The sequence below is a fragment of the Hemitrygon akajei genome, chromosome 21 (assembly GCF_048418815.1).
Source record: "Hemitrygon akajei chromosome 21, sHemAka1.3, whole genome shotgun sequence".
Taxonomy (NCBI): Eukaryota; Metazoa; Chordata; class Chondrichthyes; order Myliobatiformes; family Dasyatidae; genus Hemitrygon; species Hemitrygon akajei.
In genome coordinates, this window is record NC_133144.1 from 70,405,745 (window position 1) to 70,421,358 (window position 15,614).

General features: G+C 43.5%; 1 protein-coding gene across 1 annotated transcript in view; it reads left to right on the top strand.

Annotated features, from left to right (window-relative positions):
* Positions 1-15,614, top strand: part of LOC140714432 (AP-1 complex subunit mu) — a 49,164-nt gene that overhangs the window by 29,991 nt on the left and 3,559 nt on the right. Inside the window, exons 6-7 of the mRNA XM_073025727.1 lie at positions 3,979-4,186; positions 4,905-5,049. Of these exons, the coding sequence (XP_072881828.1) occupies positions 3,979-4,186; positions 4,905-5,049 (353 nt within the window). The remainder of the gene's footprint in view (positions 1-3,978; positions 4,187-4,904; positions 5,050-15,614) is intronic.

Consider the following 15,614-nt stretch of genomic DNA (forward strand, 5'->3'; position numbering starts at 1 on the left):
TGCCACTCCTTTATACCGCACTGCTTGTTCCTACCTCCTATCCACAATCCACAAACCTGACGGTCCAGTTGGTCTATTATCCCTGCCTACCCCGTCCCACTGAACTCGTGTCCTCCTACTTCGACTCTATTCTATTCCACTTGGTTCAATCCCTTCCCACCTACCTCCATGACACTTCACATGCTCTCAATCTCCTCAACAACTTTCAATTCCCTGGCCCAAATTATGTCATTTTCTCCATGGATGTCCAGTCCCTATGCACTTTTATTCACCCATCAAACAAACTTTAAATCTCTCCGCTTCTTTCTTGACAAAAGGCTCGACCAATTCCCTCTTACTATCACCCTCCTCCGTCTGGGGAACTGGTTCTGAATCTCAATAGTTTCTCCCTCAGCTCCTCCCATGTTCTCCAAACTCAAAGAGTAGCAATGGGTACTTGTCTGGCTTTTTGTTGGTCCATGTTCCAAGCCTTCCCTAGTAATGATCCCCAAATCATTTCTGCATTATATTGATTACTGTATTGGTGCTGCTTCATGCACCCATGCTGAGCTCCAACCCTGCCCTTAAATTCACTTGGTCTATTTCCAATATCTCTCCTCTTTCTTGATTGCTCTGTCTCCATCTCTGGAGCCAAACTGTCTACTGATATATTTTATAAACCTACCGATTCCCACTGCTAATTTGACTATACCTCTTCCTATGCTGTCACCTGTAAAAATGCTATTCTCAGTTCCTATGCCTCTGCTGAATCTGTTCCAGAATGATGCTTTGCTTTCCAGGACATCAGTGATGTCATCCTCCTTCAAAGAAAGGGGTTTTCCCTCACACTACTATTGGGATCTAAATTTCCCAGACATCTGCTCTCACCCATCTTCGTGTGACCTTAACAGAGATAGAGTTCGTCTTGTCCTTACTTACCACACAACGGAATCCTACCTCCAAACACATCTTTACCTCCCCTCTCCCCCAAGTCTCTGCTTTCCACAGATTCCATGATCGCTCAGCCCATGATTTCTTTGTCCATTCGACCCTCCCCACTAATCTACCTCCTAGCATATATCCTTGCAAGCAACACAAGTGAGGCTACTTACAGGTTGGATTAGCAACACTTCGTATTCCAGTTACATAGACTCCAACATGATGGCATGAAGACTGATATCTCCAACTTATGGTAATTTTCCCCCTCCCCCTTCCCTCTTCTTTATTTCCTCACTCTGGTCTCTTACCATTTCTCCTCACCTGCCTATCACCTCCCTCCGTGCCCTTCCTCCTTCCATTTATCGCATGGTCCACTCTCCTCTCAGATCAGATTCCTTCTCCAGCCCTTTGCGTTTTCCACTCATCTCCTCCCAGCTTCTTACTTCAGTACCCCTGCCTCACCTACCCAGTTTCACCTGCCACTTTCCAGCTTGTCCTCCTCCTCCTCCTCCCACATTTTTATTCTGGCATCTTCCCCCTTCTTTTCCAGTCCTGATGAATAGTCTTGGCCAGAAATGTTGACTGTTTGAAATTCAAAGTAAATTAATTATCAAAGTACATATTTGTCACTATATGCAACCTACAGATTCATTTTCTTGCAGGCATACACAGAAACTGTGATGGGTGAGTCTTGGGCTGGATGTTCTGCTCACTTAAGGAAGGTGAAGCTTCTTCCATGGCCTCTGTTTTCCAGGTGTAGTGATCGCCACAGACCACTGTTTGCTACCATGCAGGAGGTCACTTATATATGGCCTCTCCTACACTACTGTGCCCAGAGCAATGCCTTCACATGTGTCCCTGTTCTCACAGAGTTTGCTATGTCGTGGTATAACTGGGTGGCCAGGCTTGGCTTATCAGCCTTGGTTGGCAGCCAGCCTAGGAGAAGGACAAGAATTCCAAACCCAGGTAGATATGACTCAGTAGCCTTGCCAGACAGTCTGTCTAGAAGGAAAACTCTTGATACTCAACCTACAGTCTTGCAGTTGCTTCAGTCATTGAAGCTCATTGTGCCATTGTGGAACATCCCCCAGCCTAAAGAGTGGAATTAGTCTGCATGCACTAATCCTTAATATAAACCTACTCAGCGCATGTGGGAAGAAAAGTCCTACAGCGATGGAGACATTTCTTCCTGATTTTCGCAAGCAAAGAACTAGTCATGATCATTCATCATTTACACAGTAACTTCAAGAAACAATAGAATCAATGAAAGACCACACTGAATAGGATGGACAAACAACCACACTGTGCAAATATAAAAGAAAAAAGATAATAAAGAAAGAATAAATATCAAGATCATGTAATGAAGAGTCTGTGAAAATGAGTCTATAGGTTGTGATAACAGTTCAGTGATGAGATGAGTAAAGTTATCTCCTCTGGTTCAATAGTGTGATGGTTGAGGGGTAATAACTGTTCTTGAACCTGGTGGTGTGAGTCCTGAGGCTTCTGTACCTTCCTCCTGATGGCAGCAGCAAGAAGAGACCATGGTCTAGCTGTTGAGGGTCCTTGCTGAATGCTGCCTTCCTGTAACAGTGTTCCATGTAAATGTGCTCAATAGCAGGGAGAGCTTTATTTGTGATGTAATGGGCTGAATTCAGAGGTTCAAAGATCCAATTTAATGTCAGAGAAATTCACTACGTTTTGTGGGATTTTCCATTCAAGGGCACTGGTGTTTACATGTCATTCATTTATTCATTTTTATTCATTTCCACAGATGCCACCTGACCTGCTGAGTTTCTGCAGCATTTTGTGTGTGTGACTGAATTTCCAGCGTCTGCAGAATCTCTTGCGTTTAGCACTTAGAACCTTACCTATTTCCTCTGTTTCCATATGTAACTGCCCTCCTTTGTCCTTGACTGGACTACTATTTCTCTAGTCACCTTCTTGCTCCTAATTTTATGAAATGCTTTGGGATTTACCTGATTCTATCTGCCAAGGACATTTCATAGCTTTAAATCCTCCTAATTCCATGTTTGATTTCATTGCTGCTCCCTTGAGATTTTCCAAGTGTCTTGTCATATTTCTGGTTTCTAAACCAGAAATATGATATGCATACTTCCACTTCCTTTTTGACAGAACATAATATCTCTTGTCATTCAAGTTTCCCAAACCTTGCCACATTTATTTTTTGTCCTCCATGGAAAGGAATGTGTTGATTACAAGTCTGTCTTCAGTACTATAATTCTATGTAAAATTTTCTACAACCTCCTAGATCTGGAATTCAACAACTCTTCAAGCAACAGAGTCTTTGAATTTCTGACCCCAATCTCTACGAGTCACTCCCAGCACAATTGTCCTCAATACTGATGCTCATCCTAAGCCCCTCTTCACATACATTTATAACTGCCTGACCAGATTTGATCTGTTTGAACAGTATGCAAGACAAGTTTTTCACTGTACCTTGGTACACATAACAATGATAAACCAATCTACCAATTATAATGACTGGAAAGGACATCACGGATTCACCAGGTTGATGCAACTCCCTGCTCTCTCTGGCAGTTTGTGATTCTAGCTCTGCTGTTTGGGACCAAAAGGAAAACCAATCACCACTACATTCCTCGGCCTCATAATGGAAGAGATGCATTTTTTGCCTTTGCCACTGGGATTGATATCCAGGGGAACCTGAACACATTGAAAACCAATTCATGGTGTGTCCTATTTCTAATCAATTGTTTTAGGCTATAGAAATGATAATGTCCATACTGTTAGTGCAGATGCCCCCTACATTACTGGGATGTTGTGTTCCTGCAAAATTGTCCATGTCACAATTTTCTATAATGCAAGACTGTCATCAGCACATGCATCAAAAATGCGAGTTGTAAAAAGAATAATGTGCAGATTTTTTTTCCATTTATGTGAGGACAAATTTTATTCTGGCATCTCAATGTTTTAGATAGCAATTTGTGAATTCTGTGAGGGCAGTACAAAAAAGGGCTGTAACATGTGGGTTGCCTGGCAGATGACTTTGGAAACTATATTCATCACAATTTGTGTTTTCAGCTTGGTGGCAATACCAGTGTATGTAAAGCATAATATCAGTTTCAGAGACAATGGATCGACAGGACGTTTTGATGTAACAATTGTGCCAAAACAGACTATGGGAAAGATGGTGGAGAGTGTCCTAGTGATTGTTCACATGCCCAAAGGGGTGCTGAATATGAATCTTACTGCAGCACAGGGCAATTACACATTTGATCCAGTCACCAAGGTAAGTCCTGATGTGTTATTCACACTAACGTTTCTCTTAATGAGGTGAAAGTATATTATCTAATGAACACCTTTTTTGATTTGGTTTATTACAAGGAAGCTGTGTTTATTGTAACTTCTTAGTTTTTTAAAAATGTATTGCAATATACTGCTGCCCCAAAACACAAATTTCACAACATATGTTAGTGAGAGTAAGCTATAGGAAGGATGTGGAAACCATAGAAAGGGTACAGAGGAGATTTACAAGGATGTTGCCTGGATTGGGGAGCATGCTTTATGAGAATGGGTTGAGTGAACTTGGCTGTTTTTCCTTGGAGCAACGGTGGATGAGAGGTGACTTGATAGAGATGTATAAGATGATGAGAGGCATTGATCATGTGGATAGTCAGAGTCTTTTTCCCTGGACGGAAATGGCTAGCACTAGAGGGCACAGTTTTAAGGTGCTTGTAAGTAGGTACAGACGAGGTTATCAGGAGTAAGTTTTTTTTACGCAGAGAGTGGTGAGTGCGTGGAATGGGCTGCCTGTGACGTTGGTGGAGGCGGATGCGATAGGGTCTTTTAAGAGACTCCTGGACAGGTATAAGGAGCTCAGAAAAATAGAGGGCTATGTAATTTCTAAGGTAAGGAAATTACTTTGTGGGCTGTAGGGCTTGTAATGTGCTGTAGGTTTTCTATGTTTCTATTAAACCTGATTCTGTTTTGATGTCTCCCCCTCTCAGGTGTTAATTTGGGACATTGGAAAGATTAGCTTGCCAAAGTTACCAACTCTTAAGGGATTAATTAACCTACAGTCTGGGGCACCAAAACCCGAAGAAAATCCAACGCTCAATGTTCAGTTTCGGATCCAGCAACTTGCTGTATCAGGTAGGAAGAATGCCTATAAAACTGAAGCTGAATTCTGGCAAAATTTTTATGATAATGAATCATTTAATTATGCAGGATTACATAATTATACAGAGCAGCACACACAAAATGTTGGAGGAGCTCAGCAGATCAGGCAGAATTTATGGGAATGAATAAGCAGATATTGGGGGCTAAGACCCTTCATCAGGACTGGAAAGGAAAGGGGAAGAAGCCAGAATTAGATGGAATTCTCCTCCAACCTGTGAATAGCCTCATCATGGTAGTAGAAGAGGCCATGAACTGACATGTCAAAATGGGAATAGGCAGTGGTTAGCAACTGGGAAATCCTGTGAGTGAATCCACAGAAAGCATCCAGACTGGATGGGGTACCTGGCCATGTACTAAAAACTGACCAACTGGCTGGTGTGTTCACTGAGATCTTCTAACCTCTTGTTTCTTGCTTCATCAGTGTGTGGTAGCCAACTGCCTCAAGCAGGCTTTGATTATACTGGTGCCCAAGAAGAGTTTGGTGACCTGCCTCAATGACTATTGCCCAGTTGCCCTTACATCGACAGTGTTTTGAGAGGCTGATGATGAAAGTTATCAGCTCTCACCTGAGAGTGACCACTGCACTGTGTGCTTAGCCACCTGCTCTACACGCTTTGCACTTATGACTGCGGCTAAGCACAGCTCCAATACCATATTCAAATTTGCTGATGACACCACTTTTGCGAGCCAAATCAAAGGTGGTGATGAATCAACTTACAGCAGGGAGATTGAGTGGTGTCATAACAACAACCTCTCACTCAATGTCAGCAAGACCAAGGAACTGATTGTAGGCTTCAGGATTGAATCAGAGGTCCATGAGCCAGTCCTCATTTGAGGTTCAGAGGTGGAATGGGTTAGCAACTTTAAAATCCTGGGTGTTAGTATTTCAGAGAATCTGTTGTGGATATGGTACGTAAGTGCAATTGTGAAGAAAGCATGGTAGTGCCTCTACTTCCGTAGGAGTCTGCGGAGATTCGGTATGACATCTAAAACTTGGTGACAAACTTCTATAGATGTGTACTAACTAGCTGCCTTACAGCCTGGCATGGAACACCAATACCTTTGAACGGAAAATCCTACTAAAGGTAGTGTATCCGGCCCAGTACATTACAGGTAAAGCCCTCCCAACAATTGAGTGCATCTACATGAAATGCTGTCTTAGGAAAGAAGCATTCGTCATTAGAGATTACCACCAAGGCCATGCACTTTTCTCGTTGCTGCCACTAAGTAGAAGGTACAAGAGCCCCAGGACTCTCACCATCAGGTTTAAGCCCAGTTACAGCCCCTCAACCATCAGGCCCTTGAAGAAAAGGGAATAACTACACTCACTTGACCGTCCATTGAGATGTTCCCATAACCAATTATCTTACTTTTAGGACTCTATCTCATTAGCTCATGTTCTTGTTATTTATTTATATTTGAATTTGCACAATCTATTGTCATCTGCACTCTAGTTACTATTCTATAGATTTGCTGAGTATGCACGTACGAAAATGAATCTGAGGGTTGTATCCGTAAGCATCCTTGTGTCTTGAGAGATGATGGTGTCACACTTTATCTGATGGTTCTTGGGGTTCTAGACTTGGGGCTATTTGCACTCTATAAAGTGGCTGTACAGCCCCACTCTAGAGTGACAGTCTCTTTCACAGTGGCTGCAGCTCTAGGTGATGCAGCGCTGGCTTTTCTTCTGCCTCTCTTATTGATGAGCATGTTGGTTCTTGCTATCTCAGCATGTTATACACCATTTTTGACTGTGGCCCTCCATGCTGTCCATTCTTCAAATGTTTCCTCCCATGTGTTAAGGTCGATGCCTCCCAGCTTCATGTCACGCTTGCAGGTATCTGTGTAATGGAGGCATGGTCTTATCCATGGGCAGTAACCCTCACTCAGCTTGGCATGCAGCATGTCCTTGGGAATGTACCCCTGGTCCATCTGTTTGACATGGCCCAACCATCTGGGGCGTCTGTGGCTGAGTAGTGTGTGAATGCTGGGAGTTGTCAGCCCTCTGCAGAACTTCTGTATTGGTGATTCTGTCCTGCCAGGATATGTACAGCAGAGGCAGTGTAGGTGGAATCAGTTTAGCCTCTTCTTTTGGCTGCTGTATGGTGTCCAATCATCGCTGGTGTAGAGGAGTGTGCTGAGCACACACACAATTTGGTTGCCTTTGTCAGATATCTATTGTTCCACACTCCTGTTCAGTCTGGCCATGACAGCAGCAGCTTTGGCAATCCTGTTGTTCACCTCTGCTTTAAGGGACGGAACTGCTGATGGTTGACGCAAGATAGGTGAAGGAGTTGACCACATCAAGAGAACAACCATCAACAGTGATGGTTTGGGCAAAATTGTGCACCCTTGGCCGTGACGTTTGTCTTCTGCAGACTGATGGCTAACCCAAACTTCTTGCAGACATTGGCGAAGTGATTAGTCAGTTGTTGGGAGTCTGCCTTCAGCGTGTGATGTCAATTCTCCATCATTTGCAAATAGCATCTTGCAGATGAGGGCTGTCCTAACTTTGGTTTTGGTGTACAAGCGAACGATGCTGAATAGCTTGTCGTCAGCCCCTGTGCAAAGGTAGATGCCTTCAGTGCAGTCTGTAAAAGCATAATGAAGGAGCATTGAGAAGAAGATTCCAAAGAAGGTTGGTGCCGGGATACAACCTTGTTTCACTGTTCTGCTCATTGGAAAGGTATCAGAAGTTGCACCATTGAAGCAGACAGTGCTGTGCATATCGTTATGGAAGGATATGATCCTGCACAGTCTTGGGGGAGTGGGGGGCAGCCAATCTTTAGCAGGAGGTTGAAGAGTCCTCTTCTGATGAGGTCAAAAACCTTGGTCTGATCAATGAAGGCTGTGTACGGTGGCTTCTGCTGCTCTCGACACCTCTCCTGCAGCTGGTGCAGTGAGAAGATCATGTCCACTGTATTTCTTCTTGCTCTGAACCCGCACTGAGACTCTGAATGCAAGGCTCTGAAGTTGTTCCAAGACAACGCGGGTTAACACTTTCCCCACGATACTACGGAGAGAAATGCCACAGTGGTTGTTAACAATCACTGGGGCCTGTTGCTGACTTGATGCCATCAAATATCCCTCTTGCATTTCTGCTTTTTAGCAGCTGGTTGGATATTGCTGCACAAATTCAGCCTGTAGTTGTTTGCACAACTTTGGCAATTTGTTGCTCCTTGTATCTAGCAGCCCTGAAGGCATAGCGTGTGCTGGTGCAAGGGTTTTGCTTATAGGCCAGCAGGGCTTTTCTCTTGGCTTCAGTTATTGCTCCATTTTTTTCCAGTGTGCTTTGTACCACTCTGCGTTCTTGTGCTCTTTTTCTCAAACGCTGAGCTGTAGATGACATCACGGAGTTGTAACCACTTGGAGTCAATAGAGGTTCTGTCATCAGAACTGTTCTTCATTATAGCTTCAAAGGTGTTGGCGAACTGCTATACTCTGTCAGAGTTCAATGTACAGCAGGTGTTGATGCAAGATCAGCTCTTGGTCTTGGAGTGACAGAGTCTATTTGACATTAGCCCCACTCTGCTGACAACAAAGGAGTGGTCTGCACTATGTTAACAGCAAGTGCCAAGGACACTGTTCAGGTCCTTGCGCCTGGTGACGATAATGTCGAGCTGTTGCCAGTGGTGGGACCATGGATATCTCCAGGAAACTTTGTGCCATTCTTTACACTGAAAATATATGTTGGTGATGCAGTGTCCATGATGGCAGCACAGCTCCAGCAGTCTTTACCCATTTTTGGTTACCTTGCTGATGCCACAATAGCCAAGGCAAGAAGGCCATGCCTTGTGGTCAGCTCCAACTCTAGCATTGAAGTCTCCCAGAAGATACAATCCTTCAGTGCTTGAGATTCTGGATATTGACTCATCCAGGGCCTCATAGAACTGGTCTTTAACCTCTAGGGAAGAAGAAAGTGTTGGGGTATAGATGCACAGGAGGTTTAGGAGCCCGGAAAGCGACGATGTGGGGAGCAAGGATCCTTTTTGTTCTGCCAGTTAGTAGTTCCAGAGTAACAATGTTGGAGTTCTTCACTGCAAAATCAACCCCATACTGCCTTGAGTCTTCATGAGGGAGACCCTGCCAAAAGAAGGTGTAATTGGACTCTGATGGAACCGTTATCCTCCAAACAGGTCTCCTGGAGAAAGGCAATGTCAATGTTAAGCTGAGTGAGCTCCCTGTAAATGACTGCTGCTTTGCAGGCATCATCACTCTGTTGAAGCGTCAGCCAGTCTGGGATACGTGGTTGGGATGTTCCAGCTTGCAAGGCTAAGAGCTGGGGTCTTCCTAGTTTAGTCCTTCTACCTGGTATGGACTTGCAGCTTGCTTGTTGAGGTGAAGTGAGCCCCACTCACCTAGTGAGGCAAGCAAGCAGTGGCAGGACTGAACCTTACTGGCTGAAGGCTGCCCAACATGAAGAGGGTGTTAGCTGTCTAGTGAGATTTGATGATCTTTCTCACCACCAGAAGTGGCACCGGCGCTTATTTCCTACACCAATCGGATGAGCTTATAACCAGTAACTTACACCTCCCGTGTGGCGCCGATATCTTGCGACATTGAAGGTGTTTCCTTGTGGAAATACAAACTGAGAACACCAGAGCGACTTAGGAGTTTATTAACATGATATCATGGAGAGTCTACAGCAGTCTCCACTGCCACCAGGGCTCTGATTTTTAGGTTATACAGAGCTCATATTTATACAGCAAGACAAACAACTTAACGTAACTTTGTTTAGCATCCCACAGTCAGTTCATAATCAATCATTTAAAAGACATGTCAGTTATTTTTCAGCGCAGGTCTAACAGTCCTCTTTTTGCTCCCTGTTATCAGGACTCATAATTGACCCACCCGGACGCATCCTCCCTCCTGGTTCCAGGGCCCTAGTATCTTGTTTATCTAAGTTCCTGGTACTGTACTTACCATGCAAGCTTATTTTCGACTCACATCAGCAATCTTAAGTCCAGCTGCTCCAGAATGGACTATTATCCCATCATACACTAGTTTTAACCATTTTCACCACAGTCCTCTCCATAGTACCATGGGCCTGGACGAGGGGATATGGAGGTCTTGGATGCCCTGTTGTCAAGACCCCACTCGGCGTTGCTGGCAGTATCAAACGGGAAGGAAGAACCAATACAGTTGGTGCCAGTGCAGCTGCAGGAGTAGCCAGAAGGTGTCATAGTAAGCCATCCATCTGCCTTAGAACTCCACTCTGGATTTTCTGTAGGGATTTATTTCCTTAGCCTTTGCCTTTCCCAAGGCGCACACAAGGCAGTGCGACTATTTACCCATAGCTTTTATGGTGCCGCTGGTGATGATTCCCTTGGCTGTTCCTCCATAACTTCTGGAAACTTACTAGTCTCACTAAGATTTGGTCCAGAATTCTTCAACTCCTGGAGTGACAAGGCTGTTGGAGGTGTAGGTGCCGCGCTCCGGCACCTCCTCCCAGCCAAACCCCAAGTCCGGGCTGGTCCCACCACAAGGTCTCCAGATCCTCCCACTGGCTGGTAAACTGCATCCTTCGCCAGGCTGACTGGAGCAGGGCCCAGGCCGACAAACCCATCTTGTGGGTGTATATGATGACGTATATATACTTCGATAATAAAAATTTAGTTTGGACTTTGGACAAAGTGGTCCCCCAATCTAGGTTGGAAGAGCAACATATTCTGAGGGTAGCCTTCAACCTGATGGGATGAGTCGATTTTTTTTTCCAACTTTCGGTAATTTTTCCTATTCCCCTTGCCTTTCTCCTGGATCACTTTCCTCTCATCAGATCTCTTTTTTCCTTCAGCCCTTTACTTTTTCCACCTATTACCTCCCAGCTTCTTAATTTATACCCTTCCACCACCCACCTGAATTTGCCTATCAACTTCTAGCTTGTACTCCTTGCCCTCCTCCACCTTCATATTCTGGCTTCTTCCCCCTTCTTTGTAAACCATATTAAAATCATTTACATTGATAATGAATACAGAGTTCACAGCACTGACCTCTGGAACACCCCACTAATCACAAGCCTCCATTTGGAGAATGGGCCTTCAGCCATCACCCTCTCCTTCCTATCGTTAAGCTAATCTGAAAGCACCTTCATTATATACTTAAGTTTAGATATATTGTAATTCAACTGTACAGATGTATACAGCTAAATGAAATAACATTCCTCAGGGACCAAAGTGTAAAACACAATACATTAATCACATCCAGGACATAATGTAACATCAACACTGTAATGTATGGATCTATTTCTTTTAGAGCAATGACACCCACCCTCCCCCAGCACTGTGTATTGACTTGTCTCTGCATGTGCTGTTGTCTACAGATGCGCATTGTCCTCTCTCCCTCTTGCTGCAATGTGAATACACCAGTTAAAGCCATCTCCTACATCCATGCTTTAATTGATATGTGGTCGTGCACAGACGCAACAAATTAGTGATGAGTGTAAACCCAAGTGTGAGAAAATTTCACTAACTGCACCGATAGTTACGGGATGAAACAGCGGGAGTTAATCAGTGCAAGAAAGCTGTCACGGACGCTAACAAAGGAACGCCTGAGTAACAGTGAAAGAGACACTGAATTTAAAGTGAAAATAATCTGACTTCAGTCATGAAGGTTGACGAATTTGATAGCGTTATTGAAGGCTGGGAGTTGTAAATCAAAAAGGTTGAACTATATTGTAACATGAACAGCATGAAGGAGCAAAAGAAAACCCCTATATTTCTTAGCTTAATGGGCCCAAGAACGTAGTCTCTCACACAGTTTAGCAACCCCTGCAAATCCATCAAGCAAAGATGTTCAACAAAATTGTTATAATTTTAGAAAAGGAACCAGTCAAAAGATGAAAGCCTTTCTGAATACGTTGCAGAATTGTGGAAACTTTCCCAGTACAATGATTTTAGAGATGGACTTGTAGAACTGCTCAAAAATCTTTTGCAATCTTTAGAAATGGACTTTCTGATACATTAAGGGACAGGCTTGTATGTGGCATGCATAGTCAAAGCACTCAAATGAGGCTACTGGTAGAAAGAGACCTAACCTTAGAATGGGCATTGACCAGTACAATATTATTAGACACTGCAGCAAAGGATATAGTAGAACTACCAAAAAGGAGGTTAAAAATGTGAAATGCACAAAATGTCCCTTAATGGTGCAAAAAGCCAAATATGTTATTGATGTGGCAAATTCTCTCGTGATGCAAATGACTGTTGGTTCAAAGAAAAGTCTGCAGGAAGTGTCACAGACAAAGTCATAGAGGGAATGTGCAAGGCAAAAAGGACAACTGAGGGAAAAGTCTTAAACACAAAACTTTAAGCAAATGCATGAAGTTACTGAATGTAAAACAGTCTGACAAAGGTGAACTGTCATGTCTAGAATAGCATAGTATTACTGAAGCAGATCACAAAATCATCTGGATCACAATAGATGTGTCTGGTATAAAACTGAAAATGGAGCTGCAAACGGTCAGATTTGTCCATAATTCCAGAGGCTGACTACAACAGACTGTTTTCTAAGATACCATTAGAGAAGACCTAAATGGTCTTAAGACCAATGCTTAAAAACTTAAATAGGTGAACAAAGTATCTCCCAAAGGCAAACTGAAAGTACTGCAACAGCAGCCCAAATGGTAGCACTAACCAGAGACTGGCACAGCTGCTTAATGCTAATAAGAAGGTGTTTGAGAAGGGGATTGGTAAACTTGAAGGCATAAAGGCCAGAATTGAACTGGATGAAACAGCAACACCAAGATTCCATAAAGCATGTCCGGTGCATTACACACTATGCCCTAAAGTGGATGCTGAACTGCAGAGCTTAGTGACATGTGGAATTCTCTCCAAGGTTGTGTGGAGTAATTGGGTTAACACCCATTGTTCTGAAGGTCTAGAAAGGGAAGGCTGGAGCTGTTTATATATGTGGGGATTTCAAAGTGAGCATTAACCCCGTGCTGCGTACTGTGCAGTATCCCTTGCCACAAATAGAAGACATTTTTGCATCTTTGGGAGGTAGGGAGAGGTTTTCAAAGATTGACTTGTCATAAGCCTGTCTGCAAATGAAGATTGAGGAGTCAAGCAGGAATTCCCTCACAATCAACACTCACAAGGGACTGTTCCAGTATAATCGTCTTGTCTTTGGTATCACATCAGCTTCAGCAATTTGGCAAAGAGCAAAGGACCAAGTGCTCCAGAATATCCCAGGAACACAGTGTTACCTTGATGACATCAATGTGACTGGCAAAAGTGGTGAAGAGCACCTCCAGAACTTCGGTAAAGTGCTTACCAGGCTAAGTGAGTTTCAAGAATTAAATCTCATATTGTGGACATGTCATTGACAAGCTTGGCTTACATAAAAGATTGAAACAGTGCTACAGGCACCCAAACAGGAAAATGTGTCACAACTCGGGTCATACTTTGACCTTGTAAACTGCTACCACCGGTTTCTCCCAAACATTGCTACAGTGCTGCATTCATTGAATGCACTGTTACAGACAGGAGCAAGGTTGGGATGGTCAGAAAGATGTGAAAAAGCGAGAAAACAGAGACTAATAACATCAGATGAGCTGTTCACCCATTATGACCCATCCCTGCCCATCTTTGAATTATGGAGGACAGCATATGTATAAATGTCTCACTCCAGCAGACTTCATCATGATCATCATGACTCCAGTATTTGTACTATTTTTTAATGTTTCTTAATTGTACATATGATTTTTTTGTGTTCTATCACTGAGCAGCAGTGAACCATCTGATTGGCTTATCAGAGTTCTCTTTGGGAACTAGTTGACTTCAAGTCAAGTCGCTTTTATTGTCATTTCAACCATAACTGCTGGTACAGTACTCATTAAAAACGAAACAGCATTCCTCCAGGACCATGGTGGAAATGACACCATTTGATCAGCATTTCTGATCTGGCTATTGGTCACAGTTGCACTTAATTAAAAAAAAAGATTAGTATACAATGTGTCCTCTTATGGCATTGGAGCAGTTTTGCCACACATTATGAAAGATGGATCTGAACACGTGATTGCGTTTGCATCACGATCGCTGACAAGTGCAGAACGCAACTACACACAGATCAACTGAGAGGCCCTTTAGTATGTGGAATATGAAGTTCCATCACTATCTCTGCTGATAAAAGTTTGCACTAGTGATAGATCACCTGATCCTTGTGTCGATTTTCAATCCCAGGATGGGAATTCCAGTGATGACTGCTCCCTGGTTACAACGTTGGGCACTATTCCTAAGAGCCCACTCTTATGGTATGGAGTTCAAGGGTACCAAACAACACAGCTACGTTGATGGCTTGTCACGTCTTCCTCTGTTGGCAACTGAAGAAGAGAAGTCTTCATACTGTGACCCAGCAGAAGTGTTCCACACCACATTGGTGGACTAGTTGCTGGTAACAAATTAAGAAATACAAAGAGAGAGAAGGAATGACCCGACATTGTTAAAAGTGTATGAAATCACCATGCAAGATGTCCAACTCATGGTAATCCTATGTTTCCAGAGTTCTCAGCTAGATGAGACCAACTGTTGGTATGTCAAAGAATGCTGATGTGTGGATCTCATGTTGTGGTTCCCTCTAAACTGTTAGAAAATCTGCATGAAGGACACCTAGGTACAGTCAAGATGAAGAGGCTCGACTGGAGCCATGTGTGGTGCCGGGTTTAAAACTTTGCCAAAGGCTGCTCATGATGCCAAAAAGTTCAAAATGCACCCCCATAGGCACGTTACGCTTATGGGAGTGGCCGTCATCGCAGTGGCAAAGAGCACTTACTGACTTTGCTGGGCCATTCATGGACTTCATGATTTTGATTGCTGCAAATGCTTATTCAAAGTGGCTGGAGGTTATACCAATGAAGTCAATCATCTCAGCAAAGACTATCTTCACCAGAAATGGCTTACCAGAACAAAATGTGAGTGATAACGGACCACAATACATGACAGAAGAATTCCAACTGTTCGTGAAGATAAATGGCATTAGACTTTTCAAGTCAGCTCCTCACCACCCACCAATAATTGGTTTAGCTGAAAGGTTTATCCATACTTCAAGAAGTCCGTGGAAGTGATGGACAAGGAGGGCATTTCTCTACTGCGCAAGCTGGACAACTTCCTTTTCGTATATCAGAACGCTGTTCATGCCACGACAAATCAAACACCTGCAATGCTGTTCATGAACAGGAATCTGACATCTTGCATTGACCTCTTGAAACCAGATCTATGGAGGGAGGTATAGAATAAACAGTTCAGCCAGTTGCCAAGTGAAACAGCAAGGAGCTTTGAGATTGGACAGAAAGTCCTAGTGTGCTATTACTAAGAAGACAAGTGGATAGCTACAAGAACTGATGCACATGGTGAATATTGGAGATCAGACATGGATATGTCAATGTGGACCAGATGCATGACATATGGATGCTTAACCGAAGAATACACCTGAGTCGACTGTATCCAACAAGACGGACACATTACAGTCACTGGACTTGCCTCTCAGCGATGATGTCACTGACAGCAACATGACATGGGAAACAGAGAATGTTGTCTTTGACA